This window comes from Myxine glutinosa, chromosome 1 (assembly GCF_964187855.1).
Source record: "Myxine glutinosa chromosome 1, kmMyxGlut1.1, whole genome shotgun sequence".
NCBI classification, from domain to species: domain Eukaryota; kingdom Metazoa; phylum Chordata; class Myxini; order Myxiniformes; family Myxinidae; genus Myxine; species Myxine glutinosa.
In genome coordinates this window covers 264,399,702-264,417,219 of record NC_136261.1, presented here as the reverse complement: position 1 = coordinate 264,417,219, position 17,518 = coordinate 264,399,702, and the positions used below count along the sequence as shown (strand labels likewise).

The window sequence follows — 17,518 nt, the reverse complement described above, 5'->3', positions numbered from 1 at the left end:
CTACAAAAACCCATACACGATGATATCTATGATATATTCCGTTTCTTTGACGACAAGTCTTCAGCTGTCATTGGAATTTCAGTTCAGTATATATATATATATATATATATATAATATATATATATATGTGTGTGTGTGATTCATTTCAGTCTAAAGGGGTAGTGACTGAGCGCGGAAGAGAAATGGAGGTGTGTGTATGTGTGTTACAGGAGTGGGTGTGGTTTTGCATGAATGTCTTTTTGTTTGAGTGGGCCATGTTCTAAGGGTAGGTGGTCGGTTTTTTTTTTTTTGTGTGTGAGTGAGTGGATGAGGGGCTGTGGATTCTGGGAGTGGAGCTGGCTTTGTTATTGTAGTCAGTGTTCTCACTGGCTGGGGGTGGGGGTATGTACGCATCCAGGTGAAGCTGCTGCATGTGGAGGCATATGTGCCCCTGCTGGCCCACCTTAGCTGACCGTATCGAGGTTGAAGGGCCGAAACGGGATGATGCTGAGGACCTCGACTGAGGACCCGGTCAGTGAGGCACAATTGTGACCAGGTGTGTTTTGAAATTATATATATATATATATATATATTTATATGCAGATTGCTGGGTACATACTCAGGAGAGTCTGTAGGAGGAAGGTGGTGTCGTGTTGCAGAGATGGCTTCTAGGGGTTAAGAATGTATAGCTAGGAATAGTTATTTCCTTTGTTGCATGTTTTAGCGTAAGAGTGAAGTAAATTAATTTCAATAGAATATGCATTGATATTTGTAGAGAAAGCCTGTCGTTTCCCTTCGTACTGTTTGTGTTTAAAATAGCTTCTTCCATAATCCTCCTTTAAAGTTTTGTCCTTTGTAAGCTGTCCTAAATATTCTTTGAATAGTAGTGGCCTTGCAGATCGACTGAGGCACAAGTTTTGGTGCGGTTCCGCCATTTTCAAACCTTCAGGGTGAGCCAAGAAGCTTAGGGGCATGGCCTTGGCTTGATTGACGCTGGGCCCACCGACTAGCACAGAGCAGGCAGGGCCAAGCGATGTCACAGGTGGGGCGAGAGCCGAGGGATTAATACGTGGAGTGGCCAGAAATCTGGTCCGTCTTAATTGGAGTTTGGTGGGAGAGGGACGTGCTGCTCCGTGCATGAAGAAGGTGGAGTATTGCTCAAATATCACACAGGTAGTACAAGGTGGAGGTGGCATTATTTGAATATCACAAACACAAAAAGGAAAAGCGAAATAAACAATAGAGAACGCAATAAGCAGAAAAAAGAACCTTTATAAAAATATCACCTGCAATAAATGTCCAGGTCAAATATTGCAATCCATTCTTATTTTTAACCACCTGGAATAATTAAGGTTCAGGAAATAATACATTGAATGTTGCTATAGCCAAGTTTTCTATGCATCAGATTACTCAAGGACCTTTTCAAGTTATGTCCAAGTGCAATATGATGCTTTCATTATGAACCAGGAGAGCAGGGAGCTGTCAGAACAACAAATAGGAGTTTAACAAATCTTCATCTCCAGTTCGGAAATCAACCTTAACATTTCCAAACTGCGATCATACTCTGACAATCCTCAATGGAGACATAATTGACCGTTCAATCAACGAGGATACACGATACAAGGTAAAGTCGCATTATAATAGCAATAAATGCAAACAGTGATGAAAAATAAAACAAAGTGGAGTGGTGCAACTGAAAGCAATACACTTTTTATCATACGAGTGTTTGAGTGAATAAAAGATGCAACACTCTTCTTATTCCTGTTGCTGCATTCTCCTGAACATGCGCATTCTGTGTTGACGTCTTCGTTGAAGTCTTCGCCCACGTCGAGAAAATAGAGCCATGTTTCCACTGGGAATGTCTGGACAACAAATTAAAAACATACATCACATAAAAAACATTTAAACCACTTATGATGACCACGTTGTCTCTACTCGAGTCTAGAGGAAAATGCTTACTCTGGTCTTTCAATATAAATATGGGGCATTTATGGACCAACAGTGAGAGTGACGTGAAACTGCAAGCAACCTCAAATGAATGGACATAGTTTACGTAAATATTACCTCCAATGGAGTATAACAAATAAAAACATAATAATATGCTGAAATAAAAACAGACCTGGAAACTAAGAAAAAAATCACCGTTTTACACCAGGAGGGGTTGAGATTTTTTTGTAGAGTGATGAAGAATCTCTCTTTTAAAGAGGAAATTGTTGTATAGATCAACAGTGACCCACCCATTCTTCAAACTACCTTTTGGATGACTTATGCGCCGATTTATATTGTCTAGAAAGTCTGCCACATTGTGAAATACCCTCGGACCCTGCTATTCGCGTGGGACACGTTCCTGGAAAATCCGCGAATAGTGAAACCTGCGAATAGTGGGGCATTGTTTCAATGGAAAAAGGGGGGATAGGTTCCAGAGTCACGAAAATCCGTGAATAAAGAGGACTGCACCGCGAATAGGGAGGCAAAATCCGCGAATAGAGAGGCAAAATCCGCGAATGGTGAGGCAAATCCCGCGAATGTCGATGATAATCCACGAAGGTGGCTTTTGCGTTTGCGCAATATTGGAGGTCACGTCTTTTTGAAGCTGTCCATGCGCTCACGCTTTCGAAGTTAGGTAATTTTTCACAATTGTGTTTTTGTCGAAACTGTATCTATCTTTCGGTGTGTGTACCTATAGTGTGTCTTTAGTAAGATTCTCGGTGTTAATTTTTCAAACATGTATACAAAATCATCGGTTAATTCGTGTCGCGTATTCTGAGCCCTAGTAGGCTACTGTGTCCGACCTTGAGGCTTTGTTTTTCTCTCAGCGGTTCGTCGATTGCGCTGCAATTACTTTCGTTCTCTGCCTTTGTCCCAGTCTTTCACCCCATACTTCCTTGTTTAAAATCTCCACAAAAAAATAATAATAATAAGAATTTTTTTCCCCTTCTCTGTTCTTATTCGTTTATTCGTTGTTCTTATTTGTTCGTTCGTTCTTTGATCACGTTGTTCATGATCACGTGATCACGTTGTTAAAAATGTTTAAACTTTCCCCTGAAGAACTGTATTCTGTCGTATATTATAACACCTTTTTCTTCTTCTTCTATAAAAGGATGCTTTCGACTTGCTCACCAAATCTATTCATTCCAAAAAAAAATTCCATCTCTTACAGTTCCTCTTTTCTGCAATCCCGAAACTCTACTGCACTCCACCCCTCCTTCAGCGTCCTCAAACGTATTTTTGACTCGAAGGTCTCAATAAACTCATTTTGCAATAATTGTTCGTTTCCCATTAATCGTACACTTTTCAAAATCCAATCTCACCCCTCCCCTCCAAATCTTCCCCATCACCCCTTCCCTCCAAAACTTCCCCATCACCCCTCCCCTCCAAAACTTCCCCATCACCCCTCACCTCCAAATCTACCCCCTTGCCCCTCCCCTCCAAATCTTCCCCATCACCCATCTCTTTCAAATATTCCCCCTTGCTTCTCCCCTCCAAATCTTCCCCATCACCCATCCCTTTCAAATCTTCCCCTTTGCCCCTCCCCTCCAAATCTTCCCCATCACCCCTTCCCTCCAAAACTTCCCCATCACCCCTCCCCTCCAAAACTTCCCCATCACCCCTCCCCTCCAAATCTACCCCCTTGCCCCTCCCCTCCAAATCTTCCCCATCACCCATCTCTTTCAAATCTTCCCCCTCACCTCCAAATCTTCCCCATCACCCATCCCTTTCAAATCTCCCCCCTTGCCCCTTCTCTCCAAAACTCCCCCCACACCCCTCCCATCTGAGACTCTCCCTCGCTCCTCCCCTCCTAGACTCCCCTCTCACCCCTCCTCCTCAAAGCGTCCTCCCTGCTTCTTCCCCCTTCCAACTTTCACCTTCATCTCTCCCGACCTTCTGCCTCGCTCTTCCCCCTCCTCAAATAACACCTCACTGTGCCTCACCCAATCACCATCAAACCTTTTGTCCGCCCCATTCTTATCTTTCTCCAAGCTATTCTGAAATCTCTAACACACCTTCAACAGCTCTCCCTACCTCTTCCTCCTCTTCCACATCTTACCCTACCCCTCCCACCCCCTGTTCTGTATCCGATGCTCCCCCTTCCTCTTCATTAACGGTATGGACCTCAAACATCCGGGGCCTTCGCTCAAACTTGACTGATCTCTCCATACAGGTTGCTTCTGACAAACCAGACGTGATCTGCTTAACAGAAACTTTCCTCCTTCATGATGTCTCTGATTCCTTGGTATCTCTCCCAGGTAACTCCCTCCTCTGGTATGATAGACCTGAGCCTCGTCCTGGAGGTGGGGTTGCTATCTTTATATAAAACTCTCTTCCTCACTCGCCCTGCACTGCCCTCTCTCCACCTCACCCCCAGGAATATCTCTGGCTACGGCTTCCCCTTCGCTCCCACCTTTTGTTCATATGTGTGTTCTACCGTTCACCAAACAGAGATGACTCCATCTACATCTCGCTGTCTGATAATATGGACCAACTTCTATCTACCCACACCAACTCTCTCTTCCTCATATGTGGTGATTTCAATTGTCACCATGCCAGTTGGCTGGGTGTGGGTACCGCTCTCACCAGCCATGGCGCTTCAGCAAAGGACTTCTGCGACTCACTGGGACTGACACAATCTGTCAATTTCCCGACCCGGATCTCAGTCAACGGAGCATATTCTCTTCTGGACTTGGTTATGACTAACTTCCCTGATAATGTCTGCTGCTCTTCTTCTGCTCCAATCGGCTCATCTGATCATGTGCTTGTTAAAGTGGACGTGCGGACGTGGACCCACCTCTGACCATTCTCAGAGAGCCTCCTCAGCGTCGACGAGTCTGGCATTTCACTCAGGCCAACTGGCACGGTCTTCAAGCAGCCATCAATCATCTGGACTAGTCTCCCATCTCTACCGCCTCTGACATCAACTCATCCTGGGAATTCTTCCAAAGTAAATTGCTCTCTCTCATGCACAGATTTATCCCATCTCGTCTTCAGATGTCATACCCTTCCTCCCATCCATGGTACACGGAATCTTGTGGTGAGGCTGTTGCCCAGAAACAACTTGCTTTCGTCTCCTGGAAAGCAAATCCAAGGGAAGGAAATCTCATTTCCTTGCACAAAGCCCGAAACAAGTGTGTGTCCACCCTCAGGAGAGCCAGGAAAGAATATCTCTCCATTCTCAAGACCGAACTCTCTTATCTGTCTCCCTCTTCCAAGTCCTGGTGGCGTCTGGTCAAATCTGTTTCTGGTGTTTGTTCCCCCTCCATCCCCTCCCTCACCTCAAATGTCTACAGGGCTGACTCCGCACGTGAAAAAGCTGAATGCCTCAACTCTGTGTTTGCCTCTAAATCTTGTGTCCCAAACCCATCCCTCTCTGTACCCACCGTACCCAGTCGTACCCAGCTGCTCCTGGACTCTGTGTCCTTTCCTCCTGACAAGGTGGAAAAGTTTCTGTCAACCCTCGACTCTGATTCTGCAACTGGACCTGATGGCATCAGCCCACGGGTCCTAAAATCCTGTTCTTCCGCTCTTTCACTCCCTCTCTCTGTTCTCTTCACCCTCTCTTTTGCTCAAGGTCATCTGCCATCTGCTTGGAAATCAGCCAACATCACCGCTTTGCACAAAAAAGGTGCAAAAACAGATCCTAGCAACTACAGACCAATCAGCCTTCTCCCAATTATCAGCAAAGTCATGGAATCCATCATTGCTTCAGATATGAAATCTTTCCTCTTCTCCAATGGCTTGATCTCTGATCATCAATTTGGTTTCAGACCTGGTCACTCTACTCTGGACATGCTGCTTCTGCTTTCTCAACAATGGATGGAGGTCCTCAATGCGAAACAGGAAATTAGAGCTGTCTCCCTTGACATATCACGTGCCTTCGATACGGTCTGGCATCCCGCTCTGCTCACCAAACGCTCCTCCTTTGGTATCCATGGAAATCCCCACGCATGGCTGGCGGACTTCCTCTCTAGTCGTAGTCAACGTGTGGCCCTGAATGGGTTTCTATCATCTCCTCTTCCTGTTCAGGCTGGAGTTCCCCAAGGCAGTGTTCTGGGCCCTGTGCTTTTTCTGGTCTTCATCAATGATCTCTCTGACTCTCTTGAAAATTCTCTCTATCTCTTTGCTGATGACTCTACTCTCTGTCGCTCCATTCCTCATCCCTCAGATCGGCAGTCTGCAGCCTCCTCACTCTCTGCAGACCTGGACAAAATCACAGACTGGGCAAACAAGTGGAACATGTCTTTCAATCCGGACAAATCTCACACTCTTACGATGTCTCTCCGAAAAGACCGACTGGACAACCCTCCCATCCACTTTCTGAATAATCCTCTCCAAGAAGTTCTGTCACTCAAGCTTTTGGGTCTCACTATCTGCCATGATCTTTCCTGGGAAAACCACATTTCAAATCTATCCTCCAAAGCCAGTCGCCGACTGGGCATCCTCCGTCTTGCAAAGTCCTTCCTTGGCACACCTGAGCTCCTCACCACATACAAGGCTTTCATCCGCAGCTCAATGGAATACTGCTCTCCCCTTTGGGCTGGTGCTCCTGCCTCACACCTAGCTCGTCTTCACGCTGTTGAAACCAAAGCGTTCAGAATCATTGGGATCTCCCGCGAAGAAGCTAACTCCAAGGGCCTTTCACTCACTCACCGCAGGCAGGTTGGTGGTCTTTCCGTCTTCTACCGACTCCTCTCTGGCCTTGCCCTCCCAGCTCTCTCTGGGCTCTGTCCCCCAAATATTCCTACAGGTCACACAAGATCTGCCTGCAAACCTCTTATGGTTAAACTGCCAAAATCAAGACTCTCTGCTCACCTTCACTCCTTCATTCCTCTTTTCTCCTGCCTCTGGAACAAACTCCCTCACTCTCTTCAATCCCACTCCACCCTCCAGGTCTTTAAAACAGCTGTTCACCACCATCTCTTATCTTCCCCCATCCAAAACCTTGATCTTTTCTACCCCTGCTAATTTCACCCCAAATCCACTTTTTTGAAATACCAACGTCTGTCCTGGAAGTCCTTGGTGTCCTTGTGTTTTATACTTCTCCCACCCCCCCCCCCACCTCCCTTCCCACACATCCTCCCCCCCAAGCCCTATCCCTCCAGAACATCTCCCTGCTCTCAAATGTTGTGTTTGTGTGCTTCCCCTTCTCTCCCCATATTGTCTTCCGCTCCCTCTTTTTATATTTTGTTTGTCTGGTTGATTTGTTTGTGAAATAAATGTTAGCTCTTTCACGAGCCTCGATTCAGTATACAAAAAAAAAAAGGTTTCATTAATACCGTATGTGAAGCTAACGGCTTGTGAAAATTTTTCTTTGCACCCGGAAAAACCGGAAATTCGCGGAACACGGCCATAAATAGGGGGGGGGGGGGGGGGGGGGGAGGGGAACTACGAATTCGTGAAACACGGCCGCGAATAGAAAAAAAACCACGAGTTCGCGGGACACTTTTCCGTGAATAGAGAAACAGGTCGCATTTTATCACCCGCAAATACGCTGAACCTGGGAATAGCGGAACCGCGAATAGCAGAACCGCGAATAGCAGAACCGCGAATAGCAGAACCGCGAATAGCGGACCCACGAATTGTACATGTAAAGTGTTGAACATTTAGTGTTTTGAAATAATCATGTTCTCAGAAATAAAAGATAATTATTTATGTTTAGCTTAAGCAATCTGACAGCGACTCAGGAAATTGTGATAGAATATGGTGAATATGGTGATATCTGTTTAATTAGTGACTCTTTATGAAATCCAAAACTTCTCAAATCTAAGCCAATATATGTATGTATATTCTCACTCTGATGTACCATACCCTGTTACAGAGTGTCGGTGCTGCCAAAGCAGTTTATTGGCAAGGGTTATACTGGGTGGTTTGTCATTGCCCTCCCAGCAGTAGTTGGGGCAGGAATTTGTAATTTGTTCATGGTGCTGGCGATAGCTCGCCTACTCTTCACGAAGGACACCGTGGGATCGTTAACGTCTACCATCCCATGTCAGCAGATGGGACACAAGTTTAACACCCATCCTAAGGATGGCACACACATTGCTGAATTACGCTGCCTGTGAAACACCCGGATAACTGTTTTTAGCTGGGTCGGCGTTAAGGGGTGTATCATGTTTTTTCATTCAAATTTTTTGGAGGTTTCATTCAAAAAATATAGTTCAAGAAAAAGGACCAACCTTGCTTGCAGGTCGTTAGGCAGATCTTGATATTTTGGAAATTGTTGTTATTTCCTCCACAACCACCATATTTGAAAAGCTCACAGGTGCGTTTTTTAACATCAAAAAAGAAGCGGGTGAAGTTCCCCGTGCAGGCACCTTGATCTGCAGGGTCGCGGCAAGCACTCGAAATTCCTAACAGGTAACAACAGAAGTCAGTCTCAGAAGCACATTGCATACTTACAATATTTGTTTGAATAAAGTTAGGGAAGTCCTCAATGAGATACAACTCTCACCACAATTATCATGTTTGCTGTTATGCATCTTCACCAGATTGGTCGAGAGAAGTGGAGGGGACTACAGGTCTCAAATGAGAGAGATGGCTGGAGCAATGCGATTTAAATTGCAGTTTTTATGCGAGTGTACTTCTGAAGGGGTTATTATTTTCATACACAGCACACAGCTGCGCGGGGGCCTGATGTGTGTTAGAAGGTCTCATCAACAGTTTTCCTCCCCACCATACCACACCCCCTCTCCCCAGCATAGTAAAATTAAGTTATAACGTAATCAATTAAATTATATGGTGTTGATAAAGTAGCCATGAATGGGCCAAATGACCTCCTTTGTCCAAGTTATTTGTATTCACTTGTAAATACAGTACTAACCTTTTACCTCCACCACCAAAGGTGGATGGCGTTTTTTTTTTTTTTTTTTGTATACAGATCGAGGTCGTGAAAGAGCTAACATTTATTTAACAAACAAATCAAACAGACAAACAAAATATATAAAAAGAGGGAGCGGTAGACAAGATGGGGAGAGAAGGGGAAGCACACAAACACAATATTTGAGAGCAGGGACATCGGGAGATGTGTGGAAGGAAGAGGGCTTGGGGGGAGGGGGGGGGGGGGGAGAAGTATAAAACACAAGGACACCAAGGACTTCCAGGACAGAAGATGGCATTTCAAAAAAGTGGATTTGGGGTGAAATTAGCGGGGGTAGAAAAGATCAAGGTTTTGGATGGGGAAAGATAAGAGATGGTGGTGAACAGCTGTTTTAAAGACCTGGAGGGAGGAGTGGGATTGAAGAGAGTGAGGGAGTTTGTTTCAGAGGTGGGATAAAAGAGGAATGAAGGAGTGAAGTTGAGCAGAGAGTCTTGATTTTGGCAGTTTAACCATAAGAGGGTTGCAGGCAGATCTTGTGTGACCTGTAGGAATATTTGGGGGACAGAGCCCAGAGAGAGCTGGGGGGGGGGGGGGGGGGGGGGGCAAGGCCAGAGAGGAGTCAGTAGAAGATGGAAAGACCACCAACCTGCCTGCGGTGAGTGAGTGAACGGCCCTTGGAGTTAGGTTCATCGCGGGAGATTCCAATGATTCTGAACGCTTTGGTTTCAACAGCGTGAAGACGAGCTAGGTGTGAGGCAGGAGCACCAGCCCAGAGGGGAGAACAGCATTCCATTGAGCTGCGGATGAAAGCCTTGTATGTGGTGAGGAGCTCAGGTGTGCCAAGGAAGGACTTCGCATGACAGAGGATGCCCAGTCGGCGACTGTCTTTGGAGGCCAGATTTGAAATGTGGTTTTCCCAGGAAAGATCATGGCAGATAGTGAGACCCAAAAGCTTGAGTGACAGAACTTCTTGGAGAGGATTATTCAGAAAGTGGATGGGAGGGTTGTCCAGTCGGTCTTTTCGGAGAGACATCGTAAGAGTGTGAGATTTGTCAGGATTGAAAGACATGTTCCACTTGTTTGCCCAGTCTGTGATTTTGTCAAGGTCTGCAGAGAGTGAGGAGGCTGCAGACTGCCGATCTGAGGGATGCGGAATGGAGCGACAGAGAGTAGAGTCATCAGCAAAGAGATAGAGAGGATTGTCAAGAGAGTCAGAGAGATCATTGATGAAGACAAGAAAAAGCACGGGGCCCAGAACACTGCCTTGGGGAACTCCAGCCTGAACAGGAAGAGGAGATGAGAGAAACCCATTCAAGGCCACACGTTGACTACGACTAGAGAGGAAGTCCACCAGCCATGCGTGGAGATTTCCATGGATACCAAAGGAGGAGGGTTTGGTGAGCAGAGCAGGGTGCCAGACCGTATCGAAGGCACGTGATATGTCAAGGGAGACAGCTCTAATTTCCTTTTTGGCATTGAGGACCTCCATCCATTGTTGAGAAAGCAGAAGCAGCATGTCCAGAGTAGAGTGACCAGGTCTGAAACCTAATTGATGATCAGAGATCAAGCCATTGGAGAAGAGGAAAGATTTCATATCCGAAGCAATGATGGATTCCATGACTTTGTTGATAATTTGGAGAAGGCTGATTGGTCTGTAGTTGCTGGGATCTGTTTTTTGCACCTTTTTTGTGCAAAGCGGTGATGTTGGCAGATTTCCAAGCAGATGGAAGATGACCTTGAGCAAAAGAGAGGGTGAAAAGAACAGAGAGAGGGAGTGAAAGAGCGGAAGAACAGGATTTTATGACCCGTGGGCTGATGCCATCAGGTCCAGTTGCAGAATCAGAGTCGAGGTTTGACAGAAACTTTTCCACCTTGTCAGGAGGAAAGGACACAGAGTCCAGGAGCAGCTGGGTACGACAGGGTACGGTGGGTACAGAGAGGGATGGGTTTGGGACACAAGATTTAGAAGCAAACACAGAGTTGAGGCATTCAGCTTTTTCACATGCGGAGTCAGCCGTGTAGTCCTTTGAGGTGAGGGAGGGGATGGAGGGGGACCAAACACCAGAAACAGATTTGACCAGACGCCACCAAGATTTGGAAGAGGGAGACAGATAAGAGAGTTTGGTTTTGAGAATGGAGAGATATTGTTTCCTGGCTCTGCTGAGGGTGGACACACACTTGTTTCGGGCTTTGTGAAAGGAAATGAGATTTCCTTCCGTTGGATTTGCTTTCCAGGAGACGAAGGCAAGTTGTTTCTGGGCAACAGCCTCACCACAAGATTCCATGTACCATGGACAGGAGGAAGGGTATGACAACTGAAGACGAGATGGGATAAATCTGTGCATGAGAGAGAGCAATTTACTTTGGAAGAATTCCCAGGATGAGTTGATGTCAGAAGCGATATAGATGCGAGACCAGTCCAGATGATTGATGGCTGCTTGAATACTGTGCCAGTTGGCCTGAGTAAAATGCCAGACTCGCCGACGCTGAGGAGGCTCTCTGAGAATGGTCAGAGAGATGTCCACTTTAACAAGCACATGATCAGATGAGCCGATTGGAGCAGAAGAAGAGCAGCAGACATTTTCAGGGAAGCTAGTCATAACCAAGCCCAGAAGAGAAGCTGCTCCGTTGACTGAGATCCGGGTCGGGAAATTGACAGATTGTGTCAGTCCCAGTGAGTCGCAGAAGTCCTTTGCTGAGGAGCCATGGCTGGTGAGAGAGGTACCCACACCCAGCCAACTGGCATGGTGACAATTGAAACCACCACATACGAGGATGAGAGAGTTGGGATGGGTCCTATTGGGTAGATAGAAGTTGGTCCATATTATCAAACAGCGAGATGTAGATGGAGTCATCACTGTTTGGTGGACGGTACAACACACATATGAACAAAAGGTGGGAGCGAAGGGGAAGCTGTAGCCAAAGGTATTCCTGGGGGTGAGGTGGAGAGAGGGCAGTGCAGGACGAGTGAGGAAGAGAGGTTTTTTTAATAAAGATAGCAACCCCACCTCCAGGACGAGGCTGAGGTATATCATACCGGAGGAGGGAGTAACCTGGGAGAGATACCAAGGAATCAGAGACATCATGAAGGAGGAAAGTTTCTGTTAAGCAGATCACGTCTGGTTTGTCAGAAGCAACCTGTATGGAGAGATCAGTCAAGTTTGAGCGAAGGCCCCGGATCTTTGAGGTCCATGCCGTTAATGAAGAGGAAGGGGGAGCATCGATTATGTTTTCACCCCTGTCTGTCCGTTTGTCTTTGAACAAGATATCTCAAAAAGTTGTGGACGGATGCGGACGACATTTGGCAGAGAGGTAGCGTATGCGACAAGTACAAAATGATTACGGTAGATTTTGGTGAAGATCCGGATTCGGTTCCGGCTACTAGAATGTTTGTCTTGATTCTTCACCTTTGAATGATAGGGCCAAAAACGATATACAGCAGGATATCTCAAAAAGTTATGGACGGACTTGGACAAAACTTTATGGACAGGTTGTGTGTGTGACGAGGAAGAATCGATTCGATTTTGGTGAAGATCTGGATCCAGATCCGGCTAGTATAATTTTTTAAGTGATTCTTCACCATTGGGAGATAGGGCCAAAAACAATACAAAGCAGGATATCTCAAAAAATTGTGAACGGATGATTTTGATCAAATGTGATTATGTATTGTGATTTTCTGGTCAACTCTAGGATAAAAAACGTAAACTGTTCACCTGGCGGAGGTATGCTTTCTACTGAGTGCCTTTCTAGTTGTAAATGTACTCAACCGCTTTGTAAATCTTCCTATAATTTATTGGTACAATTTTCACTGATTGATGTAAGATTCGTGCATCATCAATGTTTTGTGGAAATGTCTACACTGCTTGTTTAGAGCTTGGCAAGGTTGCAGTTGGTAGTGTTAGCTGTCTGGTTCACTCTTGAATCGATTCAAATAAAATGCCATCTGGTGTTCATCACCAGGGGGCGGTGAATCTTTGATTCTGTCGTCGATGGAATGCGAAAGTAAAGCTGGCTTTGTCCTCTTGTATATTGTGTTGTGCACGTTAATATCCCAAAAATGTTAAGGGCCCTGTGCTGCCTGTGTGTACTAACATATACAACTGTCATCTTGCCAATCACCTATAACTATATATATATATATATATATATATATATATATATCTATATATATATATATATATATATATATAGATAGATAGATAGATATATATATATATATATATATATATATATATATATATATATATATATATATATATATATATATATATATATATATTGTTGCGGATATGGGATTTGGCCTCCATCCATATCCGCTTGTAAATATTCCCCTATTTCCCCAATACTCCCCAACTATCCCCAATCCCCCATTCCCTAGTCCCATTTTCTGTAAACAACACTCTGTAGAACCGACCTTCCCCTTTTTCCCCCATTAAATGTCGTGCCCAGGTTCACCGCATCTCACGTAGACAACTATAGGACATCTTGCTAGTTATTCTTAGTCTATGTCAGTTAAGGACTCGTTTCCATTAATTCTGACTCTTCGTTGCACCAGAATGTGATTGTATGGCACCATTAGTAAGTTTAGGACCTCCCAATACCTCCCCGCATCTCTTCCTCATGGAATAACAACACCAACAACAACAACAGCGGCGGCGGCGCGGCGGCGGCGCGGGGAGTGTGCGTCCTCACTCCGGCTTGGTTAGCCGCCATTGAACATGTGCTCCGACGGGGTTACCACGCAGGGGCTCACTGTCAGCTCCTCGTCAAGGGCGGAGCCCGGTAACCCCCCGCACCCAATAAGAAGCGGCGGACCGATTCCATCTGGGGCGGAGCTAATGAGCCGAGGGCGTGTCACTCCCCGCTGGACATGCACAGGAAGACGGAGGTGACGTCAGATGCGCGTCAGCTTGAAGAGAAAAGGACGCCACCTCCTAGCGCTGAGAAATACCTCCCCGCCTCTCTAGACCGGACCGGGTCGATTCTGCCCCTGAGCCAAGGTGCACCTTGAGCTACCGACTGCCTGCCCTCCCCTGCCATCAATCCCTGTGTGAGTCAGTCTTGTCCCGTTTGTCTGTGGTCTGTCGGGAATAAGATAAGACTGTGTCTAAGTGCTTATCTTTCTGTGCTTTACCTCTTGCCGTGTAATCTAACCGTTCTGCATAACCAATATTATATCCTCCTCCGGAGGTCTTGAGAACTGTACCCCTTGTGTCGTTGCCTTAATCCCAGCCGTTGTGTCCTTTCCTTCATTGATTTAGCATAGCGCGATTCGGCCAACGTTCGAGTGTAATCGGGTAAACTGTGCGAACACGGCGGCCATTCCGCTCGGCCCATCATAACATCTAAGTCGTGTCCGTAACAATATATACACAGTCACGTGAAAAAGTAAGTACACCCCATGTAAAGTTTTTACTTTTTCAACATATTTCAACATAGTTATTTGATCTTCATTTCAACAATATTGATAGATAATGGTGATATAATATAACAAATATCATGAAACATTTACATTTGTTGTCCATTGTATCATTTAAATAAACATCAATGCAAATTTCGCATGTGGAAAAAGTAAGTACACCCTTGGCTCTAATCGGTGGTATTGCCCCCTTTGGCAGAAACAACCTCAAGTAGGCGTTTCCTATAACTGTCTACCAGTCTCTGACATCGACTGGGAGAAATTTTTTCCCACTCCTCCATGCAGAACTCTTTCAGCTGTGCGATGTTTGAGGGGTTTCTTGCATGCACAGCTCGTTTCAAATCCCCCCACAACATCTCGATGGGATTTAGATCCGGGCTTTGACTTGGCCATTCTAGAACCCTCCATTTCTTTCTTTTCAGCCATTCCTTGGTGGATTTACTGGTGTGTTTAGGGTCATTGTCATGTTGCAAGGTCCACCTTCGGTTGAGCTTCAACTTTCCGACAGTTGGCCTCACATTATCCTCAAGCACCCTCTGGTACAATGAAGAATTCATAGTGGATTCTATGATGGTGAGCTGCCCAGGCCCTGATGCAGCCAAGCTGCCCCAAACCATAATATTTCCACCACCATGCTTTACAGTTGGTATCAGGTTCTTGTGGTCAAATGCTGTCTTTGGTTTTCGCCAAACATGTCTTCTGGTACTGTGGCCAAAGAGCTCTACCTTTGACTCATCTGTCCAGAGCACATTGTTCCAGAAGTGCTGGTCTTTGCCTAGGTGTTCATTGGCAAAGTTTAGTCTTGCCCTGATGTTCTTTCTGGACAGCAAAGGTTTCCCCCTGGCACACCTCCCATGTAGATAAAATTTGTGCAGCCTCTTTCTAATGGTAGACTCGTGCACTTTGACATCAACAGTGGCAAGAGCTACCTGTAGGTCCCGTGATGACATTCTGGGGTTCTTAGAGACTTCTTTCAGCATCTTGCGGTCTGCTCTCGGGCTGAACTTGCTGGGGTGGCCTGGCCTGAACAAGTTGGCAGTTGTTTGGAATCTTCTCCACTTGGAGATGATCTTCTGGACAGTCGGATGATTGATTTCAAATTGTTTGCAGATCTTTTTTAATCCCTTGCCAGACTCGTAGGCATCTATAACCTTCTTTCTGAAGGCCTCAGAGAGCTCTTTTGATCGAGGCATGGTGACGCCGCACACTTCAACAACAAAGAGCAAACCAAACTAAATGTCTGAGGTGTAAATAAGACAGGTTCCTCCAAGATCCTCTCTAATGATGTTCTAATCATCTGCACCTGAGCTGGTGCACCCGATTCTAATTTTAGGCGTTTGAAGTAGTGATAAATGTAGGGGTGTACTTACTTTTTCCACATGCGAAATTTGCATTTATGTTAATTTAAATTATACAATGAACTACAAAATGTAAATGTTTCATGATATTTGTTATATTATATCACCTTTATCTGTCGATATTGTTGAAATGAAGATCAAATAGCAATATGTTGATGTATGTTGAAAACGTCAATACTTTGCATGGGGTGTACTTACTTTTTCACGTGACTGTATATATATATATATATAACACAGTTTGTGTGTGTGTGTGTGTGTGTGTAATGTTACCGATAGACTCCTAAACGGAGAGGCTCACGTGCTTGATATTTGGCATAGACATGGCCATTGAGCCTGGGAAGAACATGGCCTACCTAAAAAAAAAATTATTTCATAATATATTTTTACCATATTTTTACCTCAGCGCATTTCAGCGAGGAATATTATACACGGAATCTGACCGGTGGCAGAGCAGCGCGCTGATTCGCTCAGAGCGATCACGTGATGTTCCATCCACGCCGCCACGAAGCGAGTTGGTCGAGTCGTGCTAACCAAGATGGTGACACGGCGGCTTCACTTTTCACGGAGTATGAGCGTTCTATATATTTTCATTTCAGTGCGGCCGACTCCCTCACGTACTTGATTTGTGGCATAGACATGGCCATTTGGCCTTCACGGTGTAATTTGTGCGAGGCTTTTGTCCGAGTGAGCTTGAGTCGAGAGGGCGAATGTACGGGTTGGGAATGTACGGGTCTCCCTTCCCCCGCCCGGCAACGCCGGTACTGGAGGGCGTCACAGGATCGGTGAGTCTCCAAATCCGCTTCGTGCTGTTGCGAAGATGCAGGACGATGTCGCGATTGTTGTGCTGCTCTCCGACCATGAGAACTGCAACGTCATTGTTGACTGGCCCTCCCCTTCCCTCCCCCTTCCCCCTCCATCCTCCCCTCCCCCTCCACCCTACCCCATCCCCTACTCCCCTCTCCCCCTCCCCCTCCCTTTTCCCCCTCCCCCTCCCTTTTCCCCCTCCCCCTCCCTTTCCCCCTCCCCCTCCCTTTCCCCCTCCCCCGTACCCCTCCCTTTTCCCCCTCCCCCTCCCTTTTCCCCCTTCCTCCTTCCCCTCCCCCATTCCCCTCCCCCTCCCCCTCCCCTCCCCCCTCTTCTCCCCCCCTCCCCTCCCCCCTCTTCTCCCCCCCCTCTTCCCCCCCCCCATCTTCTCCCCCCCCTCTTCTCCCCTCCCCCCTCTCCTCCCCCCATTTCCCTTCCCCTTCCCCCTCCCCCTCCCATCGCCCTCCCCTCCCCCTCCCCTCCCTCTCCCCCTACCCTCCCCCCTCCCTTTCCTCCTCCCTTCCCCCTCCCCCTCCCCCCTCTTCTCCCCTCCACCCCTCTCCTCCCCTCCCCCCCTCTCCTCCCCTCCCACCCGTTCCCCTACCCTCCCCTTCCCCCTCCCGGCAATGCCGGGTACTTCTGCTATATATATATATATATATATATATATATATATATATATATATATATATATATATATATATATATATATATATATATATATATACACAGTGGCCTACAAAAGTATTCACCCCCTTCCAATAATACCACATTTAGATGAATTACGAATTTTGCAGAAACAAGTTTTCCAAATGAACTTTTAAATTAATAACTGAAGAGATCATACTCAACACCTGATATAGTTGAAGAAGGTTACATGTCAGGAATACCAACAAAAATATGTACAAATTCAAAATCCACTGGTTGCAAAAGTATCCATCCCCTTCGGTCAGTACGGTACTTGATGAAGCACATTTTGTAGCAATGACTGTTAAGATTCTTTTTACGTAGGTCTCTACCAGCTTTACACTGTGAGATGGTGAAATATTTGCCCATTCTTCACGTAACAATGGCTCCAGTTCTGCCAAGTTTGATGGGGATCATCGATGGAATGCAATCTTCAAGTCTCACCTTAAATTTTCAATT

The 17,518-nt window shown here is 46.0% G+C and overlaps 1 protein-coding gene across 1 annotated transcript in view; it reads right to left on the bottom strand.

Moving 5' to 3' along the window:
- Positions 1 to 1,233: 1,233 nt before the first annotated feature.
- The window catches only part of LOC137418744 (tissue factor pathway inhibitor 2), a 33,363-nt gene continuing 17,078 nt past the window's right edge, over positions 1,234 to 17,518 (bottom strand). The window contains exons 4-5 of the mRNA XM_078786539.1: positions 8,151 to 8,324; positions 1,234 to 1,841 (exon numbers count right to left, since the gene is read on the bottom strand). Coding sequence (XP_078642665.1) covers positions 1,735 to 1,841; positions 8,151 to 8,324 — 281 coding nt within the window. The 3' untranslated portion in view covers positions 1,234 to 1,734. The remainder of the gene's footprint in view (positions 1,842 to 8,150; positions 8,325 to 17,518) is intronic.